The 23807-nt window shown below is 43.9% G+C and overlaps 1 protein-coding gene across 2 annotated transcripts in view; it reads left to right on the top strand.

Moving 5' to 3' along the window:
• GABRQ (gamma-aminobutyric acid type A receptor subunit theta) overlaps window positions 1-23807 on the top strand; it is a 126286-nt gene that overhangs the window by 108 nt on the left and 102371 nt on the right. For both annotated transcript variants that reach the window (XM_059733113.1, XM_006257840.3), the window contains exon 2: window positions 4172-4260. In XM_059733113.1, coding sequence (XP_059589096.1) covers window positions 4172-4260 — 89 coding nt within the window. The remainder of the gene's footprint in view (window positions 1-4171; window positions 4261-23807) is intronic.

Raw genomic sequence — 23807 nt, 5'->3', positions numbered from 1 at the left:
CAAGAGCAGGGGGAAGCCTGTGTCTGGCTTGTTTTGGCGTGTGAGGGGGGTCTTTCCCCTTACTTGCTTTCCTGATGCCTGGCGGTGTTATTGCCTAGGCTATTGCATTTTAGTGGGAGGATGGGTGCTCATGCATGAAATCTGGAGCAAGCTTTCTGCAGACGGAGCTCACCTCTCAGCCCACATGCAGCTGATCTGTCACTACACGAAACTGGATTAGGAGAAATTAAACACCATTAAAGCTGGGAAACATAATGGTGTCCAGTGAGTGAAGATGAACTGAACCTAGGCACTGATGTGCACACATGCCAATGCGTCCACGCAAACAGCCTGGCATAGCCCTGCTTGCATCTATACACACACTGCACATTCAACCACACTCAGACATCTCCATGCATGTGTTCATTTACATCTACGCTCTTCTCTGTAATGTGCAGTACAGATGCGGTGCATACATCCACACTGCGTACAGACATATGTAGGACATGTACACATGCAAATGAACCATGCCTCTATCAGTCCAAAACATGCATCTATGCATTATACATGCACACCATAATATATAGGCATGGCATGTGTCTATGGATGCATACGTATTAATGCCTGGCATACTCACGTGCAAATATGACCACTGATATGACTGGAGCATACAGAGATGCATATATCTATAGATGCTCACACATCCATACTGGAAGTTCAAGGTATATCTCTCCATATATGTATATATATTTTCCTGCAGCATATGTGCAGAAGTAAAATGTATATGTGCTCCCCTCACCATCAGGTCACACAGAAGTGCAGGTGTATTTACAACCTGTGCTCCCTCTATTAGTGTCAGTGCATGAATATACATGTATATGTACTTACACATCCATGTTTATCTAACATTTTGTTACAAGCAAACACATAGAGACCCATGTTCACAAATACAGATACGTATATACAGAGGTTTATGTTTCTATTTTCATGCCAACGCACATATACACACAGTAGCATATGTGCATACACACAGGTCTATGCCACCCCCTCATATCAATTCTCCAATGATATGGAAAGCATGTCTAAAGAGTTATGTTTACACATACTGTAAATTCAGATGTGCACACAGGCATGTGCATGTACGTACCACCTGCCCATACATGTTCATGAACATTTGTTTATATCTGCCCACTTACAGACTTGTGCACATGCTGAACACACATACCATACATGCACCTTTGAAACTAAATGCAGACAAGTAACTTATACTTACTTTTGTATACACATACATATTCACCCTCATTAATTATTCACCATGATGCGCGCACACACGGGCTATGCATACACATACCAAATACATGTACACTCACTAAGGTTCACATATGCAGTATTCAAAGAGACAACTCAGACATTCAGTATATATGATCTGTCATGCATAAAGACTTTTGTCCACAAGGATTATAAGCTAACATACAAATACTTATAAATTCCTGGTGTAACTACAGGAACTGTTGGTTCAGCAGTAGGAGGATGGCCTTATGGTTCAGACACAGACCTGAGAGTCACAACAGAGATGTTGGCCCTATTTTTGATTCTACAGAATACAAGTAACTCCCATTGACTTCTGTAGGAGTTGCTTGTAGTTTATGGGTGAGGACAGGACATCAACATTTATATTTCAAACTCTATCATGGGCTTCATGCATGACTATAGGCATATAATAGTCTCTTTGCCTCAGTTTCTCTATCTGTGAAATGGAAATAATGATACTTTCTGACTTCACTTTTTATTGTAGGGCTAAATTAATCCCTTTGATATCCTTACAAAAGAGCTTTTTGTATTGTGCATTTACTGTTGTATGGATATGTTAAACCTATGAACTCAACTACCCATGGATACTGTGCACGTGTATTCAGACACAAATTCCAAATATTACCATACACGAACAAATACACATACAGAAACACAGGGATCCATGTGTGCTTGTTGTCCTTGTCTATATCCACAAAAAGTACATATGGATGTTCAGACAGAAACTGCATATGAAAAGGAACATTTTGTCCATCTGTCCATGTTTGCCTGTACAAGGTACCATAAAACAGTTCATATTAAGTTACAAATAAAACAAACAAAAACAGTTTTATTATTCATTTATCCACCAGAATATGTACCAGTTTATCCATGGATCTAAACTCTAATGCCCAGAAATGTTTTGCCTTACATTCACACATGCATCGATGCACACATCATTCATGTATCCAGATACAGAATACTTGCACACACTGTTCAGTGTACCTGGTTCCTCTATTCAGATCCATTCACTTAATGCATACATCTGCGCATGCCCAAACTCATGTAACCATATATAAATATATGTACCTATGTATCTATATATCCAGATTGTCAGTATTCAAGTTTAGCTAGATTCATACTCTTCCCCATATTCAGCCATCCAGGCAACAATTTATGTAGCCACATCAATTGAAATGTGGACCTGAATCTGGGGATGCCCAGCTATATGCAGATCTGTGACCATGTCACATGCAGCTACACACACTAACTCAAGAGTGCTCATAAACATACAGGCTCACATCTTCATGTTGGAAATCCATATATAAAGATTGCAACCAGAGGAGTACATAAACATTTGTGTGTGCACCTTTCCAAAGCATGTGGACATGTCAGCACAAATCCCCATGTCCAGTGAGACACGAAGCTTGGCTGGCAGGGGTAGTGTTGTGTTGTAGCTTTCCATCCTGAATTGGCTTAATGTGGGAGGCAGTGTGGATAGGATGATGTGTCTTTTTCCAAGGACTTGGAGCCTAACCTCTGTTTGCAAAGAATGTTATTAGACTCTAGAAAATAGTGGGGACAGAGCAGGCACTGTGGGTGGGTTTGAGCTGGAGACTCATTTTTAGCTACTTCTTGCCTCTAGCTTCTTCACCCTGGCTCTTTGTGAGCCTCCAGGAATATTTATAGCAGGAGACCCCTCCCTCTTGTATAACTGGAAGAAACTGGAACACCAATAAGGATGGAGACCACCCAGCCTCCAGATGCAAAACAGAGGGCTTGATAGGAAAAAGATAATTATCCAAGCATACTAAGGCAAAGATGAATTCTGCCTCACTCTGTCTGTGTCTGCATTGCTAAGACCACGTTAGAAGCTGCTCTGATACAATGGTAAAACATTTATTGTTAAAGGCCAGAGATCAGATACATATCATATTTGTAGGAGAGGGTGGGTTTTTTTCCAATGTTGAGTGCAAATAACATGAGCAAACATTTGGGTGCACAGAATGGGGAAGGGAGATAGCATTTGTGGGGATTGAGCAATGGGGAACAAACTGTTTATCTAGGTGTGATGAGTCTGTGTTTGTATCTAGGACTCACAGTGTCTTGGACCGTGCACAGTATCAAGGTGCACACTGTCTTGGACAGTAAGTGTGTGATGCAAGAGGGAGGTTGCATTTGTGGGAGTCTTGTGCATACGTACATGTACTGAGGAGGGTAGTTTTGTGAACACAGTAGTATGTTTAAGAGACTGAGTGTACATGAATGCAGTGTGGAAGCCCTGCATGTGCATAATAAAGCTTGAATGTCTGTACAGGGTGAATGTGAGCACACAACTGTGTGTGTTGGTTGGGAGGGGGAGGAACTGAATCTCCGTTTTCTCAGGAAAGAAGGATATGTATCTGTAGTAGGTATGTGCATGAAAGAGTGAGCAATTTGGAAAATGCGTGTGCCTTATAAGAAAGAGAATGAGTATCAAAAGGGCCATTTCAATGAAGAGTTCAGCGTGTTACTGCCTGCAGGGATGGCCCTTTGAATTTTCTGATTATGTGGGTATCCTAACAGCCTGGGTCCCCAAGCAGACCTGTTGTTCCCATATCTATGTGCAGTAAACCAAGAATGAGAATGTTTATGTACTAGTGACAGCAAATGTGTCTAAGAGACAGAAGAATGTGTTTGTGAGAGGAAGAGTATATGTGTATGTGTTCAGCTTGTGAGACAGGGAAAGTGTGTGTGTGTGTGTGTGTGTGTGTGTGTGTGAGAGAGAGAGAGAGAGAGAGAGAGAGAGAGAGAAACACTCAACAGTGTACACAAGAGATAGCATTTGTGTTAGCCCTTTGACCAGGACTCCTGTGTGTCTCCTGTGGCAAAGATGATGACCAGGACCTTTTCTGTGTTTCAGCCAATCCACTGGGAATATATCTGTGGTGAAAGAGATTGTGGACAAATTGCTGAAAGGATATGATGTCCGCCTGAGACCTGATTTTGGAGGTATGGTTATCCACATTCTCTTGCTTGCTGGGCACTGGGGTGGTCTGTAAGTCAAGCAAATGGAGCAGAGGCACAGGAGGCTGCTGCTCCGTGTGTCAGTGCTACCTGTTCAGATGCTAGCAACATGCATCAACCTGAGACTTTTCCTTCTCCATACTCACTAGCTGTCTTCCTCTGCTTTTTCTTTGCCTTCCCTATGTCTCTCTTTCAACTCTCGCTCTTTTGGCCTCCTCTGCCTTTTGTCCCTTGCTTTTCTTGTTCTGTTCTTCTATTTGGGTCGTTCCTTGTACTATGCCAGCCCTGTCCTGCCCTACTACTTTCCTCTTTCTGTCACATGAATTCTTCCCCTACCCTTTTCTTTCCTTTGCTCCCTGTCTCTCTCTTGCCTCTTCTTTCCTGTTCACATCCTTGAGTTTCTGGTATTCTGGGATTGTTCACTAGCTGCTGACCTATGTAATATGATATACAACAGTCAGATAACCTATACTAGTTCAGGTTAAATCTCATTTATCATCCATTCACTGTCTGCCAAAAGGTTAAAAACCAACAACCCCACCCTCTGGGGCTTGTAGATTCCTCTGTGTGGCTGGCATTTCTGTGGAGGTTGCTTCTTTATCCTGACACATGAGCTTTCTTTTCTCTGTACCTTTTGCCATATAGCAGGTGAAGGTAGTCCTGCATAGTCTTCCCTGGCTACTTTTACCAATCTTAACATGAGATTGTTTGGCATTTTGTCCTCCAGATGCTCAGACAGCTGGTCAGTCAGGTTACCGGTTTGTCTGTCTGTATTCTGGCTGATGAGCTGATACACAAAGCACCTGTTGCCCTTGTCACTCCTGAATGCTGTTCTCCTCCTAACCCTACAGAGTGAAACATTAATTCCAGAGCTGGTGATCTTGCTGGAATTCAGTAGGGGATGCTTGTATTTGTTGCCTTCTTCCTGAAGGGCTTACTTGTACCCTGTGGGCAAATGGCAAGAAAAAAGGGAAAGGAGGCTCTTTATTTTCACGAGGGTGGGAAAACCATGAAAGCCCAACCTGAGATAACTAGGGGGAAGACTATGGGGACTGTAAAGGCAGCACCATAGTGTTGTGGATTTGGGGGCACTTTTGCCTTTAACTTGCCTTGATGGATTAATTTTGGCAGAGCTTTACCCTCCTCATAAATGTGAGTTTATACTAGAAGTTCTACAAACTGCAGTGGACACTGAGTGATTCCACTGCTTTCCTGGGAACTAAACCAAAGGCCCTTCTAGAGACAACTGCTGAGAAGCAGATTCATGCCCTTGGTTCCAAGTGGGAAACAGGCCAGGACTATGCCACTAGTAGTGTGGGGCAGGAATCGCTCAATGCAGATGTAATTCAAAACTCATTGAAGCCTGCTGGACAATTCCTATTGATTTCTATGTGTTTTGGATTAGTCCTCCCATATCCTAATTTCCCTCTGATCCATAAGATGATCATTATCTATCTGTCCACTTTCTCAGACTTCCCTCAATCTCTCACAGACCAGTTCTTATCCACACGCTGCCAACCCTCTTGCCTCACCACATTACAGACCTAAAACTCTAATCAATCCTCCCCACCACAGACCTCTCCCCACACACCTACCTCTTCCTCTTATAGCCCATCATAGTTCCTTTCTCCCGTCAGTAGTAATAGGATGGGGGGTTTCTGAAGGGAAGCAAAGTACAAAGAGCTGTTAAAATGAGGGCATTGAGGAGGGCTTGAGCAGGAAAACTGTATAAAACAAGTCCTTTATGGTGCAAAGTGGTGCATCTTGGATTTAAATTCAATGCAGCTGAATACAGCTTCTGGAGGGTAGCGGCACTCAGCAAGCAAGTGGGCAGTAATAAAACCTCTTTGAAGCTAGAATATGTTAGGATTTGATTAAAAGTGTCTGTCAGGGAAACTCAAAACAGCCCTATTAGCTGACCGACCCCCAATCACAAAAATTGGTGCAGTCGCATTTTATGAGTGGAGAAATGCAGATATGACATAAAAACTGCAAAGAAGCCATATAGCGAGCTCTTGTGATGGTTATGACACAGTAAAACAGTAGGTGATCCAGCTCTGCACAGCTTGAATTGATGGAGGGAGGGGAGACAAAGACTGGTGGTGATTGTGAGGGACTGACTATCCCATCTCCCTGTGGTGCACACTAAAAGGGACAGGGGACTTGGTGTCATCAATGTGATCTGCTGGAAGACAGATCTGTTCCAGGTGCCTTGTCTCATTCGAGTATCTGTCCTATTGGCAGGCAGGACAAATCTGTATCCTTCCTTACTCACTTAGAAAGATTAGGCTTGGGCTGGGTGCAGGAACTGCTAGGTGACACCATATTATAGGGTGTGTAATATAGGAGCATGGCCTGGGGGACCATAATGGCCCATCTGACCTAAAAATCTATGAATTTATGAAAATGTGCCTGATTCTTAACCTAACTGCATTTTTGGTATTAATTGCAGTTTCATAACCACAGCAGAGAATAAAACCCTCACTCTGTGCATTGAAGTGCTGCTTTTCCAGGCTTTATTTTAAAAGAAGCAGCCCCTTTCTTTTCCCTGTTTTTAAGGGAAAGGTTACAAGATTAATAGCAGTAGAAACTGGAGCCTTCTGTGTCTCTACAGTGGAGGTACAGCACAAGCAGGCAGTGGTGCCCTCTCCCACTCAGTCTTTCTTGGTGTGCTTGAGCCTCTAAAACTGACAGGGAGTTCTCTGGACAGTGCAGTCCTGCAGTGCTTTCAACAAAAGGGTGGATTCTAATGGTAGGAACTGGCTGCAGCGCAGCACCACAGATGGATCACCAAACAGCCAGAAGATGGCTGTGTATAATGTCTCAGTCATTATAAATGGGGGGTAGACCTAAATTCATTATCTGTGGATAAAAGTCTCCCTGCACCAGCAGCTGTCTCTCAAGCTCTCTGAGTCTCTGAGACATCGGGCCAAATCCATCTCAGGGTTAATTCCACTGAGGCGAAGGGAATCACACCCCAGGGGACAGATGTGGCCTGCTGTGTTTTCTGGCTCATTCACATCCCTGCCATAGAGAGAGTGAGGTTTCCACCCTGTGCCATAAATAGTAGGTGCAGCTGGAAAATCACACTTTGGGAAAGACCCAAGAAGCTGTCTGTGTGCAAAGCTTCTCTCTCTTGGGGCTATGAAGGAGCCAGAGAAAGTACCACAGAGCCCAGGCTCACCAGAAGAGCAGCCCAAAAGGTTTTGTTAGTCCCTAGGACTGACAGCTGCCCCAGATCTGACTCCATTAACCATTGTAGGCACAATGTCCAGCCCTTTCTCATTCCCATGGTTCCCTTGCATGCAGTGTTTCACTCAGAGTAGCTGTGGCTACCATCCAAGGTGACTGTACACTTGGCAGTGACAACAGCTTATGATGCATGGTGTTGTCTGTTACAGTGTGCTGCTTCCCATGCTCACATGCCTCCTCCTGCTTCTACAGGAAACACACTACTGAAACAATAAGCAAATCCAGTCTTGCCTCTGCCTGTGTTACAAACTGGTAGTAAGACTCCATGAAGCCATGTCCCTTGGTCACAAACACTTGGTCTCACTTCTCTGGCCCTTTCTCCTGTTCCTGTTCCACCCCAGGGACAATACAGGGAATCAAGTTCCAGCCCAGGGGTGCTGAATGAGCTAATGGATTGTATGCAAACTTCCTGGGAAGCATATCTGTCCCATAGGGGAGTGGATGGTCCCTCTTCACCAGGTTGTGTGGTGTACCTTGTGGAGGGACATTATGGGGACTAAGTTATAGGTGAATTAAAGGGGCCACCTATTACAAAAAGTTTGAATGCCAAACAGTGATGCTTGTCTCCAGTCACATACACCCTTCTGAAAGTGGCTGCCTGTCACTGGAAACAATCATCAATGTTTGGCATCATTTCTGTGCCTTTGAACAGGCACATACACTAGTGCAAACTGAGTGCAGAACTCTGCCATTATGTTCTACTAGTGCTCTGTGCTTTTGGGTAAATGTCATGCAATGCGAGCAATGAAAACTTGGGGCCATTTCTTTCTCTCTCTCAGACAGGTTCTTGTATGAGAACAGAAAACTTTCTATAAAATAAACCAGGAGAGTCAGTGTTCTTAGCTTTTTCTTCTCTCTCTTGTTCTCTTTCACATTTCCCCTATTTCTTTCTTGCTCTTTATTTTGTCCCAATCCCCTCTTTTGCTATCAGTTTCTGTACCTACCAGCAATTGTTCCTTCTAGTAACTCCCACTTACCTGCTCATCCCTTCCTGGGAGTGACACAGCTTGCTTTCTACAGAGCAGATGGTGCCTTGGATTATCAAGTGCTGAGGCACAGGAGGAGCATGCACTTTGACCCAGTAGTAGGGAGCTGCAAGAACACCCATCAGCCAGAAAAAGACCTACTTTTCTCTGATCTGGCAGCACTTCTTCTTTCCTGTTACAGATTCATGTCTCCTGATGTTCTCACTCACACACAAAGGACAGTACCATTATTTGTTCTCCATCCTTAAAATATTTCTGTACTCCCATCCAACCTATAAATGTTAAAGCTCTCATTATGTACACCTGCTGTACAGACCCAAATTACTCTTCCTTCCCTCTCAGTTTAGACCAAAATCGACCTCCCTCATATCTCCACATCCACTTGTATCTTTCTCTCATTCCCCCTCTACTTCACCTACTCTCCACACTGCTCAATTGATCTCAGATAGATAGCTAAGATAGGTTAGAAAATAGCTCAGTGATAATTCCCTACTTTTCCCTGAGAGGGAATGGCTCCCAATCACATTTCCTCTTTCCTCTTAACAACAAGCCCTCCCCATCCCAGTAACCCTGCAGAGTCTCTGGCATGTGATGCTTCATCAGATCTTAATGCAGCTTGCTGCTCTCTACCTCTCTCTGAGATAGAAAAATAAATCCAACTAATTCCAAAAGGAGGACAGGCCTACTGAGGATTGCAGTTCACTTTTTAATTTTAAGATGCCTTGTTAGCTCTGGGCTGAGCTGAGTGGTTGAGAGTCATTAGACCAATGAGCAGGTTCGCTCTCAGGGGTTCCACAACAGGCGTGACATGTTCATCTGCTATACTGGACTGTGTAGGAGGGGAGGTGGCTAATGGAAAATCATAGGCCATCCCAACTCTGACCATGCTGCTCAAAAATTGAGAGCCAGGACAGATGGAGCTTGTGAAGAGAGCATGGGAAGGATGCAGTAGGCTCCTTAAAGGACATCACATCTTAGGAACCCAGGTGCTAAATTTCCCTAGCCTGAATGACAGTCTTGTTAAGCTGGATGGTCTCTGCCTCATTCTTAGCAGAAGGCTGCACATATCTCACAATGAGTACTAACACACCTGCATTGCAGGTGGTCTTAAATAGCAAAGAAGCACTAAGATATGTGGAGGGCCATGTGGGAACAGCTAGCTAGCTGTGGGATAGGTGGGGAGCCACATTATAGGACAAAGATTTATTGACAGGGTTGTAAGGAAAGGAGAGAGTGCATTACTGGGAAAGTTGAAGAATATAGGGTACAGGCCAGGGGGGAGGTGCATTGGCAGAGCTCATTCAGACTGGGGGTGATTCCTAGCTCTGGAAGATCAGTCATGACAGAGATCACACAGGGGTTTAACTGGCGTTTGTGTGGGATCCAGCACACTGTGGCTGAAGTGCACTGATATCACCCCAGCTTCTTAAAGGAGGAGGTATGTTGCAGACCAGCCTGTGGTGCAGTGATTGGGCTGTCCAAGGTTTAGCACTGAATTAATAGGTAGTGATGCAGGCCAGGTCCAAGGAGCATTGCAGAGTTGTGCAGGGGGGAGCACAGGAAACTTTCAGCTCAGCATCCTGCACTGTGCCTGGCTGTGGATAATGCTCTTAGTTGCTCACTCTCAGAAGTATTAACTCCAAGGAAGGAGAAAGCAAATTAAGAAGGTATTGCCCTATGTTAGAGAAGGAGATTCAGGAGATGGTGAGAGGAGCCCTTTTAAGCACAGTGACTCAGCTGATCTCAGTGCATTGGTGCCCAAAACTTTGGGAGTCTTTCAAGCAAATGGCCCTGCTTCAAGAAACTGAGGAAGGAAGTATGGCAGGGAGAAGGGGGAGAGGGGAGTGAAGGAGAGGAGAGTGGAGGGTGGCCTGCCTGGCTTTCCCAGTACAGCTATGTTTTATTAGCAGAAGCCAGGGAAGAGATTTTCATCTTCCCCCAGCACAAAACCCAGATTCCTTAGGTTTATTATAAATGGGAGATCTTGTGTGCTGTGTTTGAAAGATGAGGTGAAGAGGGAACAACCCTAGGGACAGACATTCAAAAAGCCTGAGCCTGAATCAATTCAGCCATTGCAGGTTAGTCCAACCTGGCTAAGCTAAACCAGTTTCCAAACATACAGACAATGCCTCTGGACTGAGGAAATGCAGGCACATGCCTGCAGTGGTTCAGGCTGGAAGCTGAGGGGTGCTAGAGCAGTCCTCCCTTCCTTTGCAGAGCTGAACAGAAGTGGGTGTGGCCGGGTCCCAGCAGGAGGCTCTGATGAGGGAGGGGTGAAAACCCCTAGCCTGCTTGTAGTCCCAGGCTTTTCCCAGCTGGCTGCTCAAGGGCCGGGAGTGTTGCCAGCCCCAGCCCCAGCTAGCACTGAGGCAAAGGGTGTGTGTGCAGTGCATGTATCTATTTATGATACGGAGATTTTCAATCTCCATCCCTGCTTCTGTATACCGTCTGCAGCAAACTGAAAGGCAAGCAAGCCAGGGGTGCGGGGGCTGATAACAGTGTCACCCCTATCTCAGTGTTTATCACCCCATTAAGAAAATAGAGGGACATTACCAGCTATCTGTTGATTCTGCCTGTTTATTCATCATGGACCCAGCATGTGGTCTGCTAGCTAATACACAGATACCTTCTCCACAAGGCAGAGGGGAGGGGGGAATTCCTACTTAGCAGGGAGTGGTGAGGGGGAGCAAACCTGTTGAATAGCTCCAGAAAGCCTGTCTGCCTCTGTCATCTCCCACAGCATGGAGTGTAGCCAGCACGTGGTCTGCTAGCTAATGCTGAAGTGTCTGTAAGGGATGGGCAAAAGCCTGCTTAGCACAGAGTGGGGAGGGGAGGGGGGGATCAGATGCCTACAGAGACTGCCAAGCTCCAGTGAGGCAGCAAGGGGGACGGGCCAGGCCTGCTGTGGAGCAGATAGCCCCGCCCAGCGAAGAGAGCATGCGAGGATGCTGGAGGACATTGGTTTAACTTAAACCAGCAAGGGGTCTGGGACAGACATTGCATAAACAGGTTTGAGCCAAATCAGTTAAGTCTGATTACTACATTCAATCAGGTTTATCTCAAACCAGTTTAAGCCATTTTCAAACTGGTTTATATGCACTGAGCATCTGTTCTGTTATAGGTTTAAAACAGTTCCTGATCACTTAAACCAGTTTGTGTATAACATCTGTCCCTAGCCCAGAGGTCCTGAGGAAACAAACACTCCTCTCTGCATTTTAAAGGCTGTAAATTCAGCAGCTTCCCCTGCTGTTTTCAGTCCAGTTCTTCCTTAGGGACAGTATGCTTGAGCTTGGGGTGGGGGGAGCAGATCTTGTATTCTCAGTGAGAGATCAGAGTGGATCTTTCTATTATTTTTCATATCTGCTTTGCATTACAGATCCAAAAGCTCCTTCCTGGCACATGCTACCCTTACCCCTTCTGTTTACAGACCCCCAGTGTCCCTCTTGTCTTCACCCTTTCTTCCTACAGACCCAAAGTCCCCTCCCTCTCACAAAAAAATACCCCTGTCCTCACTCCCTCCTCTTGCAGACCCAGATTTCTCTCTTCCTACACACGTGTGCAGGTGGGCGCATGCACGGGCGCATGCGCGTGCGCACGTGCGCACGCACAGGCACACACACACACACACACACACACACACATCACTACTTCTTCCCCCCAATCCAGATTCCTCAGTTCCCTGATATTGGCCTCTCTAGCTCCAATATATGCTTCTGCCCTCACCCCCTCTTTATCCTCCCTCTCACCTGGCTCTCAATACACACCTTGCACATACCTACTAGCATTTTATCTTTAGGTGCCTAAAAAGACAAGGTGGATTTTAATGGGCCCGTGAATTAAATTTGCAGCTATTCTCTGTAGAAGCTATGTAACAGCAGCACTTAAAATCTAGAATTGGTGTTGCAGTGAAACATCATCACTAGTTCAAGGGTGTAGGTTACAGCAGTGTTGGTCTAAAGACATAGGCAGACAAGATTCTTTGGGTAAATCTGATATCTTTTATTAGACCAACTCAAATAATTGGATAAATTCTCCTTAGCAAGCTTTCTGGCACAAACACCTTTGTCAGGCTGAGGAAGCATCTGCAGTTGGTCTGTGCTCTTCCTGGATGGAATGGTAAAGTAGCCAGAGGCCTGTACATATGCAAGAAAGCCAGTCAGTTAAAATGTAAATTGAGGTAGTCAGTAGGTGATAGACAGGTAGGGGAGTGGGGTGGGGAAGGGGGAATGAATCTAGCTGTAGTCAAAGGATGGGAGACAGGAGGGTGGGGAGGAAGGGAATGAGAATAGCTGGTAAAAAGTGGAGGGTTACCTGGGGAGTCAGATGTTAGGAAGGTTATAGTGTGTCATAAATCCAATGTCTATATTTAGTCCATGATTTTTTTTATATCAGTAGAAAGATGAAGTGGAGTTCATAGGCTTGTCTATGAAAGCCCTGCTTCTGGGAGGCAGCCGCACGGGGTGGTGGGTGGCAGTGTGGATGGCAGCTTGTGGTGGTGGCCACCACATGTGAGCCCCCCTGCCCCAAATCTGTCCACAGAGGGGCACCGCTGCCCTTGCCCCCTGTGAAAGAATCCCATTCCAGCCTCCTCCCTCTCTTTAGGGTTTTTCTGTTTCCTCTCTTTCTCTCATATGTCTATCAACCCAGTTGCTAGGCAACCACCTAGCTGCCTAGGGGATCCCCTAGTGAGGGCGGATCTCCCTCTCTTTGTTGCCAGGTCTACTGTTAAACTTCCTGCCTTTAGCCCGGGAGGGCAGTCCTAAGGCAGTGGTCCTTTCCCAAGGTGAAAGATGATGTTTTTCAAATTGATTGGCCAGCATCAATACCTAACTGGGTACTAGACGGTGATGAGGTCAGAGGAGCTATATAACAGAAAATCTCTCCAGAAAGAAGACAGGCAGACATGTTAGGAGAGCTCTCTTTCTCTCTCAGGATGCAGAAGTGAGTAAATTACCAGAAACTTAACTAGAAATGTAGTTTGCAGTAATCTAGAAGAGTATCAAATGGCTATCAGGCCAATTCTGTTTGCTCAGGATTGTTCTGTTGATACTTCTCTGACTTGTACCCCTCCTCAAGCCTGCCCTCTCTACCCAATAAAGCTATCCATTAGCAAGCCTTGTGGTACATGTTTGAGAGGGTTTGGGCATGCCTTTTTGCTCCCTTTGCATGGCTGACTAAGGGAGGCTACTTTCTATGCTTCAGGCTAAAGAAGCTCTCCAAGATCCCAAGGTCTACAGAGCCTGTGTATCCCAGGTGATTACAGGGCCCAGATAGAGACCTGAGTCTGCGTGGTGGCGTTGGTTACCCCAGGCTTGCAGGTGTGCTCCAGGAAGGGAGTTGGCCAGTCATAGGTGCCCCAGGGGGGACACTTGGAGCTTTGTTTTTGGTTGGGTGCAGTGAGGTGGGCAGCTCAGCACAGGAGCGTCCCCCTACTGCTTGGAGCGGGCACGGACACACTCCCCTCCCTCGGCCATTCAGACCCTTTACGCCTCATTGCCCTCGTGACTCTGCAGGCAGAGGGGTGGTCACAGCCCACGTGAGCACTTTCCCCTCTGGAACAGAACCCAGAATTCCAGAACTTTTACATTCCTTTGCTGTCAGCAAATATCATTGAAGCCCACTGGAAAAGTGCATGTCTAATTCCCCCCCACTGCTGGTCCAGATAGATGATGACAAGTTGCTACTGCTATCAGTTACTCTATTAGCTTGAGTGGCAGCAGTTTGTGCGGTGAATCTTAAGTCTAGAATCCTGCTCATGATGACCCATGCCAAAGTCAGCATGAAGCCACATGAAGTTTTCTGTTCTTTCAGTTTTTTGTTTTTTTCTCAAATTAAGAAGGTACACGCGTGCACACAAACACCCACATCCTTTCCCTCCATTCCCACATATACAGTCATTCAGCATTAAAAGAACATTAAGGTTGCAAAGTCAAGCACTCAGAAGTTATGAAATGCCACAATAAAAGTTTTCTATGAAACTTTAATTTGGCTTCCTCATACATATGCATTTTGAGATCATCTTTAATTATATGATCACACAGCATTTTTTCCCATAGGATCCTTTCTTCATTCAGTGCACACAATAGATGGTACTCACTTAACAAGGAGTGACTCAATATTTTGTTTTTCCTCATTGCAGAAAGAATGATACTGGGGGGTGTAGTGGTTTGGGACTTGGACGCTGAGACCAGAAGCGGGAAGGTTAGGATGGGCAGGGCTTTGTGTGTTAAAGTGCAACAACAAGCATGATGTGTGGAAGCTTTGATCAAGTTGCCAGGGAGAGTGTGTCTTGATCCCAGGCCCTATTTACTGCACAGGAATCTAACCCAGCTGCGAAGACAGAATTATTACTTTCTTCATGGGCTTTTCTGTTGTGATCACCCTAGCATTTCAACGCTTTGCTACTGTCAATGAATTTATTTTCACAATACTCCTTTGAGATGAGGAGATACCATCACTGTATTACAGATGAGGAACTGGACCTCGGAGATTATGGTCAAAAGGGTACATGGCTTGAGACACCCTGGGGCTGATTTTTTCAGAACACTCTGTTATGTGGTGTTTTTTACGTCCAAAGTGCAGTTCCCATTGACTTGAGTTGTAGCTGTGATTTCTTAGCACCTCTGAAAATAAGGCCCCAGGGTGTCGAGTCAACCATCCAGAAAATGGAGAAGTTGGGTTAAGTGGCCTGTCCAGTGTCACTTCGTGTCCCGGGTAGGAGTGGAATATCGTGTCTACGGCAGGAGTCGATCTCTTTAAGCAAATGTCTCCTGTGCACTGAATAAGACAGAAGTCCTGGGAGGAAAAGTACTATGTGATTATTTAATTAAAGCTTATTAACATGGCATGGGGAACCTTCATTCTAGCGTTTCACAACTTTTAAAAGTTTGATTCTAGCCTTATTGGTTTTTTAATATTGTTTTTTGTTTGTAACTATACATTAAAGCTAAGGTCCATCAGACCTGCCTCTTTCTCTACTCTGTGATAATGCTTGGGAACACCTCTAGTATGTTGGATGTATTCATGAATTCAGTCCCACAATGTTGTGCTGATTCAAATACACAAATGACTAGGTGGCTTCCACAAAGTCACATACCAAGTCAATAGCAGAGCTGATGTCTCCTGGCTCTGACCATGGTAGCTGTGCTACTAGGCTCTGGTCATTGGAAAGCCTATTAAAGTTACACAAGTTAAAGTTACAGATATAATATGTTGTCCTCTCTGTCTGTAGCTGGTCCTTTTTCCAGGTTTTACGTTCAAAGATGCATTTTCTGTAGGAAGTAAAAGGGGGGCCAGAGCCTACTCTACCAATTAGGTGTGATACTATTCCATCCTGCTCCGTGTCCCTCAAAAACCCTTAACACAAAAGGTGGATGGATCCGCTTTCTCCTTGCTTCTTTTCTGTGACTTAGGTTTAAGGCTATGATAACATGCTACAAAAATAGAGTCATTAATGGATTTTCAGGGACTCTAGCAGGGTGGAATTGAATTGTATTTAGGCACCCAGTAGACGGCGTAGGATCTAGCCCTAAGTGGCAGTCCTGGAAAACCCTAGGGATTAAGGATGTTGCTTCAATGATTCAGTGTATGGCACTCAATCCTCTAAGTCTGTCTATAATTCTTGCTTTTCTGTAATGCTAGGTGGCCCTGGAAGGCGCAAACTTCAAAATTAAACATCAGCTTGAGGTCTTGAATATTGGTGTCATGAATTAGCCAAATATATTTTCACAGCATTAGGGAAGGATGTTCTTTCCTGTGATTTGGCCTAGGAATTCCATTTTGGATAACTATTCCACTGCCTTAGACTCACCTGATGCTTCACTTGGATGTGTATTCCTCTACTTCCTGTCCTAAATAACTGGGTATTGGGGCTTTGCTCTGTTCTTCTGCCACTGCTTTCTACCCCAGTAGTGGCTGCATTTAAAAAGTGTTTTTATTGATTCCTGTTAATAAATGCTGAAGTCTATAAAGTGCTTTGAAATCCCTCTCTGTAAATATAAGATGTCATTATCACTATCTTATCTATCTATCATCTTCAACTGGCTCATAAATAGAAATATAAGTTTTTGTGTACACTGAATATATGGTTACATTTAGAACCAAGTGAACAATATTTAACAAAGTGTTACTCTCATGGATTTTGCCCTTTTTTCTGTTCATACAAGGTTGATGAACAGTTTGTGATTTAATAAAAATATATTTGGTGCTCTAAGTTATTGATTCGCTGTATGATTTCACTGACTAATTCTTGTTTTACAAATGGATCATAAGCAGATTATTGTTTGTATTTGGTATGCAGAATTTGAGCTCTCTTGATTGCACACACACAGGTTACGTGGCATTGTTTCTGTCAGCGGTGTAACAAGCAGGGTTTTCTCCCTGAGCAAAATCTGCCGGGGCAGGGGTGGGGGTTGGGAGGACACAGGAGTCTTACCCAAAACAGTTCCCAACTGCCTCTGCTGCTGCTGCTGCTGCTTCCACCATATGCTCTGCCCACCCCAGCTCTTGCTCCGAAAGCAGCAGCAGTGCAGTGGACGTGCACTGGTTGCTGTTGCAAAAGGTGTGCCATAGGATAGCTCTCGCTTCCTGACTGCAGATTCTGTGGGAATGAATGATGATTTTGGCACCCCTCCTCATTAAGAACTCAGGACTGGTGCCCCTTTTGCCCATCCCTATGATGCTACTGGGTTCTGTTCTGTGTTTTAATGGCTAATATTCTTGCGATCATATTTCTATTCAGAGCATATCTGATTAAGAATTTGAACTTTATTTTCCCCAAATATTCACTTTCCCAAATATGCTTAAAATGAAGTGTTTTTGTGAACTGGCCTTTTTGGTAAAGTCATTTTTTAGGATATTTACAGATAGCAAATGCAAAAGGAGTGCAAAAACAGCTGGCACAAATTCATTTAAAAATTTAAAAAGTAGTTATAAAATTAGTCACCTGCTAGTGTTCTCCATCACAGTATCTCAAAGTACTTTACAGCTTTCAATTTACTGAGACTCTCAGTCCCACAAAAGGCATGTAAATAATGTTTACATCCAAGCTACAGGTTGGAAAATAAGGCCCTGGCAGATGTTACATGTATTGTGTGATTAACATATGAATGGCACAGTGTATGGCAATGTGCCACATATGCAGGATATTTTAGGATGCAATAAAATGCCAAACCAACCACAGAGCTGGTCTACATTAATTCTGCTTAATTTTGAATATGTGGCTTGTCGGCATTTAGGAGTGGTACATGCAGACCAGCTGTGTACATACCCTTTGAACATGCTGGCCTGCAAGGATCCATCATGTTCAAAGGGCAGCAGTACTGCTGGGCTACACCAAGCCTTTCAAAAATCTCAGGTCTGGAGAATCTGAGACCTGAGAGTTTCTTCTTAATGTTAATTTCTCAGTGCTGCTGGATCCTGGGGCGTGCACCTGGGCCCCAAGTGTAAGGTCCTAGGACAGTGTGAACCTAAGATAAAGGAGCCTCTGCCTGATGTTGGGGTCATAGTCCTCAGGACCATGAAAAAGGAGATGTGCAGCTGCTTTTTCAGCCTAGCTGCACACCTACTTTTTAAGGTGTGAGGCAGAGTGAGTCTGGGATCAGGGAGCAGCTCCCTTATCTTGTCCCCATGTCACTCCAGGCATCTTAACAAAATATGCCTGCAGCCCAACATGAGGAAACCAATTCCCCATTGCTAGGTGGCATAGCCTTCAAGTTGCTGGTAGGCAGGGAGCCAGCATCAAGGGCTGGATCCTGATGCCTAGCTCCCCGTGCCAGCATTCATCCAATTGGGATCAAAGGAATTGTATTCCTGGTTTCAAAAAATCACACATCCTGCTATGCACATTTGGCACAGCAGGATGCACCATTTTGTGGATTGGGCAAAAAATTCCAGTGATGCAATTATGTAACATTAGCCAAGGGCTGAAGTCACAGTGAGGTAACATGACCTTATAGAAATAATACAATTGTATAAAATATTTCTCTAATGACTGGTTGACACAGTGAATAAGAGTCTAGTGATGTAATGTAATTTATTCATGCAATGTTGTTTCTTTTGCTAAAATAGTAAGGTTTGGAGCTAAAAGTTCTATTCCAGCTGATAACTACTTATGTGGGTGGTTACATATATACACATACCTACACAGTTCATGTGAAAGTTTCTACGTTTGCACTCACTTGTTAAACAGTGTTTAGAATCATGCTTGGCTCCTTTTAAAACAGATGCCACGACTAACAGGGGCATAAAGCTATTCAGTTCACAAGGAGCAAAAGGAGATGTAAATTAGAAGGCAGAGTCCTGTAGCAAGGATTGTTCTGTTCAATAAATAGGTATTCTGTAGATCAAACAGATTGTTCTTGTTTATTTAATAAATAAAATAACAGATCTCCCTTCACTTGGCCTTTGTTACAGAGCTGTAGGAGAATCTGAGTTTGCTTTAACCAGGTTAAGCATTTCAGAATGGTTCAGATGTCACTCATAGAGTTATTCCAATAGGTATAGGATTATGCTGATACACATAGGACAGTGGTATCAAACTCATCCAGCCCTGCAGGCCAAGTGAGAAGTATGGAGCCAATCTGGTTGGATCAGGCCCAGAGACCATGCACCACAGGATTCAGTGCATGAGCCTGATCTGCAGGCCTGATTTGGACCAGCTCCAATTCCAGCAGGCAGGTGTGGTCTGGCATGGGCACTGCATGTAGCACACACCCCCAGCCAAGCCCTGTGGGCTGCATACAATATGTACCAGATCATCCCTGCGCGGAGCTGGTCCAAGACCCAAAGACAGCACTGTGGGCTGGATGTTAGGGTTCCCCAGGTTGGATCTGGCCCATGGGCCATATCTTGAATGCTCTTGAGGTAGGGTTATTCTGTTAGGATATTAGTCTTTTTGTTTCATCATTTTTCAGTGTAGAAGCTAATACATCTGTCCCCTCTTTGATCCTTTTTTCTTCATGTTTTTTCCCCCTGCACTCTTATTGGAATATTGCTGTTGAGTGATTTTGCAATGACAGGTGCTCATGCATTTGAGAGGACAAGCCTTAGCAAGGCCTCACATAGCTTGAGTTTCACTCCTCAGACCTCAAGATGCTTTAGTTCAAATTTGGGATGGCTCTCAATGTAGTTGTGGTTGGAAAAGAGCCTCCCTAAAAGTTACATCTTCTTATTCTCTATTTATTCTCCTCCAGTGACTTGAATTTCAAATTTGCTCAGTTTACCAGTCAAAACAAGATATTTCTACCTGCCAGCACCACAAGCACAATCTGGGATCTGGAAATCAAGCTGTGCTCTCTCTGTTTTGACATCATTGCCAGCCAAAAAGATCCTAGACTGAGTTGGCTGCGGTTTTGATTATGTGAGAATGCAGTTTGCTCTTCTATAGCATTATTGTTCCTATGTGACAAATAAGAGGAGGTGTTATACCAGAGGATCCTTCCAATCACCCTGTGAGTAAGGGAAATTATTATCCCCATTTTTCCAGGGGGAGGAAGGGGGCAGCGGGAGCTGGAACACACAGAGACTGAGAGACTTGGTCAAGATTTAGTTAACTTGTGGCTAACACCAAGCTGCAAGGGGTAGCAGATGCTTTGGAGAGAAGGATTAGGATTCAAAATGAACTTGATAAATTAAAAAATGGTCTGAAATAAATCAGATGAAATTCAGTAAGGAGAAGTACAAAATACTCTGCTTAGGGCAGAACAATCAAATGTACAAGTACAAAAATTGGGAATGACTGGCTAGGCTGCAATACTGCAGAAAAAGACCTGGGGGTTAAAGTGGACCACAAGATAAATGTGAACCAACAGCATACTATTATTGGGAGAAAAACTAGTAACATGGTGGACCATATTAACAGCAGTATCACGTGCAAGTCAGAGGAAGTGGTTCTTCCATTCAGAATCACTGAGTCCTTACCTTGTCCCATTTAGGATACCATACTTCAAGAAAGGCATGGACAAATTGGAAAGTGTCCAGAAGAGAGCAAGAAACTGGATAAGAGGTCTATAAAATATGACATATGAGGAAATATTGGGATAACTATGATTATATAACCTGGTGAAGACAAAATGGATGAGTCTTTTATAAAAGTCTTCAAATACAAAAAAATCTTGTAATAATGAAGCTGGTGATCAATTGTTCTCTGTGTCCATATGGGGGCAGAATGAAAAATAAAGGCCTTACATTGCCACAGAGGAAATTTAGGTTGGATATTAGGAATGACTTTTTAACTCTGAGAGTGGGTAAGCATGGGGACAGATGTAAAGATCTGTGCGTATGCACATGCAGTCCAGGTTCCCACTTGTAAATAGGGAAGTCTTAGTGGATCCCACTATCATTGGCTTTCCATTGTAAGGTGCACTTTGCAAGTGGTCCTCAAGTTTTAGCTGAACACCTCTGAACTATGATGTCCTAATTGTGGCTATGCCATGGGCCAGAGTCTCTGGAGGAGTTGGTGTGGTAAGAAAACATTCAAATGTACATTTCTCAAATAGCAAAGAGAATTACCAGCCAATTCATTGCTGTTTGGTTAAACAGTCTCTTCCTTTAAACATTTGCTCTAGTGAGAAAATACTAACTCTCCTTCTTTAAGGAGATTTTCTGGATGTTAATATGACTAATCTCCTCCCTAAATCGAGGAAAAGATGGTTCCTCTGGGTCACACTGAGGCAATGCAAGGGGAAAAGGGAAGCGTAGTGATGGATACAGTATATGGTTAAAACTCCTTGGATGAATCAGGATGAAAGGAAGCTCAGCAGTAAAGAGCAAGGAAATCAAGTTCCCAATCAGTCATCCATGATAGTGAAAGCTCTTGGTGCAGGTTTAACCAGGACAGTGTAATCCTTCCAGGCTAAGAACATGTCCACTGTCAGTGAAGCTGAGGGCTGAATGAACCTAAAGAGTGAATTACAATTTCCCATTAAGAGCTGTACCAGCAGTGGACCCCAGACTGGAAGGAAACTGTCTAAGTCTAAAGCACTCAGCACTAACCTAACAGGGCTCTATATATGACATCTATTGTGTGTTAGGCTAAAAGAGTATTGAGAGCTTTGTGGAGAGAAGTGCCTAAGCTAGGAACACGATCTGTTCTAAAGACTACCGACCCAATCTAATGCCTGTTTAAATCAATGGAAAGACTCCTATTGACCTCACTGAGCTTTGGATCAGATCCTTGATGCATACAGCAGCAGACAAGATAACTGATAATTCAAAATCCTAATGTCACCAGAAATATCAAAAGGAAACCCAATGAATCACTAAGGTGAGCAGCTCCTTATTTGTTAACTAAATATAAGAAGTGCTTGGTAAGAATTGTCTCAGCCCGAGGAAGAAGGTTTTGGGAGTGGGGTGTGAAACTGAGCAAAATTCTTATTCTTCCCACTGTTTGATAGAAGGAGGGGAAGGACATAAAGCAGGATTTTCTCATAAGCTTTTGTTCTCTCTTGAACCCAAATAATTCCATGTCATTTTTTAAAGTTGTAGAAAAAATTCACAAACACCCAGGTTAATAATGTGTGATAATCACTTCGATGAATTGGAGAAATACACACACATAACAGGTTTGCAAAATTTTCTCACACATGCACCCCCGCAGAAGTAATGATGTTGATGGAAAAGTGACATATCATTACTTGCTTTTGTTATCCTCAATTGTTGTGGTAAAGGGTAGGCAAGTAGATATTGTATGGAGGCTGGCAAACTTTCAGGACAAATTTGCCACACTGATCTATGGTGAAATATAGACGAATGCACTTTAGAGTGAAGGGTTGCAAAAGTGACTAACACTTCATTAACTTGAGTCACCTTCAGTTTTGCCATATATTGTAAATTCATCACAGGTCTCACGATATTTGTTGTTTTTACTTGAATCCCCAGCATCTGGAGCCAAGTGATTAAGTGACATTCTCAGCTTTCATTAAAAAAAACAGTTTTAGTTCTGTGATTTTGAAGAAAAGTTGGAAAACTAGAGTGCACACACATGGTTCAGAAACAAGAAGGCAAAGAAAAATAATCCCAAATGTATTGAGACTAAAATAAATGCAAAACATGATTTCTTAGCCAGCCTCATGATTCTCCAGGCAATTTCTCTATTTTTCTAGTCCAAACTCATTTATATGTCAATGCTGGGGAGTGGCAATACTGGTCCTGAGGCATTGACAGGACTCCGTGCACTCTTTCACAGGTCTGGCTAACCAGCTGAGCCAGATCATTGCTGACCGAGGGCAATAAGAGAGATCAGAGGCAGGGCTTCCGATGCAGGAGCCTTCCCAGTCAAAGACAGATACAGGATTCAGAAAAGGATTTAGGACAGTGTTCTGTATTAAATAGGGGAAAGGCTTCTGGGAGGTACATGCAGAAAGCAGAAGCTGTAGGGTAAAGGCAGATCCTGATCATTGTGAGATAACTAGATAGTCTCTGAAAGTTTTGACTTATTTAACATGAAACTGTTCTGTTAACTAAGAAAAATCCCAATGAAAAGGACTGCAATTCTGTCACTGTTGGGAGCTGTATTTACCGTACTGGCCATGGAGCAGTTCCTATTGACTCTACCCTGATTTTGGAAGGAAACATATTCAGTGCTTTCTGAAAATAAAACCCTGCAAGGGTGTTGAAGTTGAGTAGCTCCAAGATCACCGGCCATTCCTGAAAATCCTGGTTCAGGTTTCTGTATTTTCAAGAAGTGGCCTGTTCTTAAACATCAAACTGCACTATTTTTCCATGCTTTGTGTGCCTAGCTAGGTTAAATCCAGGAATTAGAGCTGGTGGTATCCATCAAAACTGAGGAATATGTGAACGATGAATAGGAAATGTGACTAACTCATTAAAAATTGTTTTCCCTTTCATAAATATGGCAAGTCAATGGATTTTTTTTTTGTTGTAGCAAATATTTGCAGTCTTCCTCAATAAAGTAATGGGTTTTATATAAACCCTGTGCTGCATTAACCCATTTTAATTAATTTGGTTCAGTTAATTTAAAAGTAATGGTGTTGGATGGCTTAGGGTTTGGAAACATGTGAGAGTGTTTCCCAACTGATAAGCAGGGATCCTGGTTTTCTGTGATAAAAAATCACAAATTCTCTGATAAAAAATTGCAAATACTCTGATAAAAACTCCTAGATCCGCCCTGCTGCTGTCCCTCACTCCCCCCCACAACAGCCCTGCATGTGCCCCTTGCCCCCCACCCATAGCCCCTGCCCCCCAGCCCCGCTGGAGGGGGCCCCAGCTGCCAGGGCTATGGGGCCAGGGACCCAGGTCCACAGCCCCCTTCCCCCAGTGGGAGGCAGCAGCTGC

This window comes from Alligator mississippiensis, chromosome 8 (genome assembly GCF_030867095.1).
Source record: "Alligator mississippiensis isolate rAllMis1 chromosome 8, rAllMis1, whole genome shotgun sequence".
NCBI classification, from domain to species: domain Eukaryota; kingdom Metazoa; phylum Chordata; order Crocodylia; family Alligatoridae; genus Alligator; species Alligator mississippiensis.
This window is presented reverse-complemented; position numbering and strand designations above follow the sequence as displayed.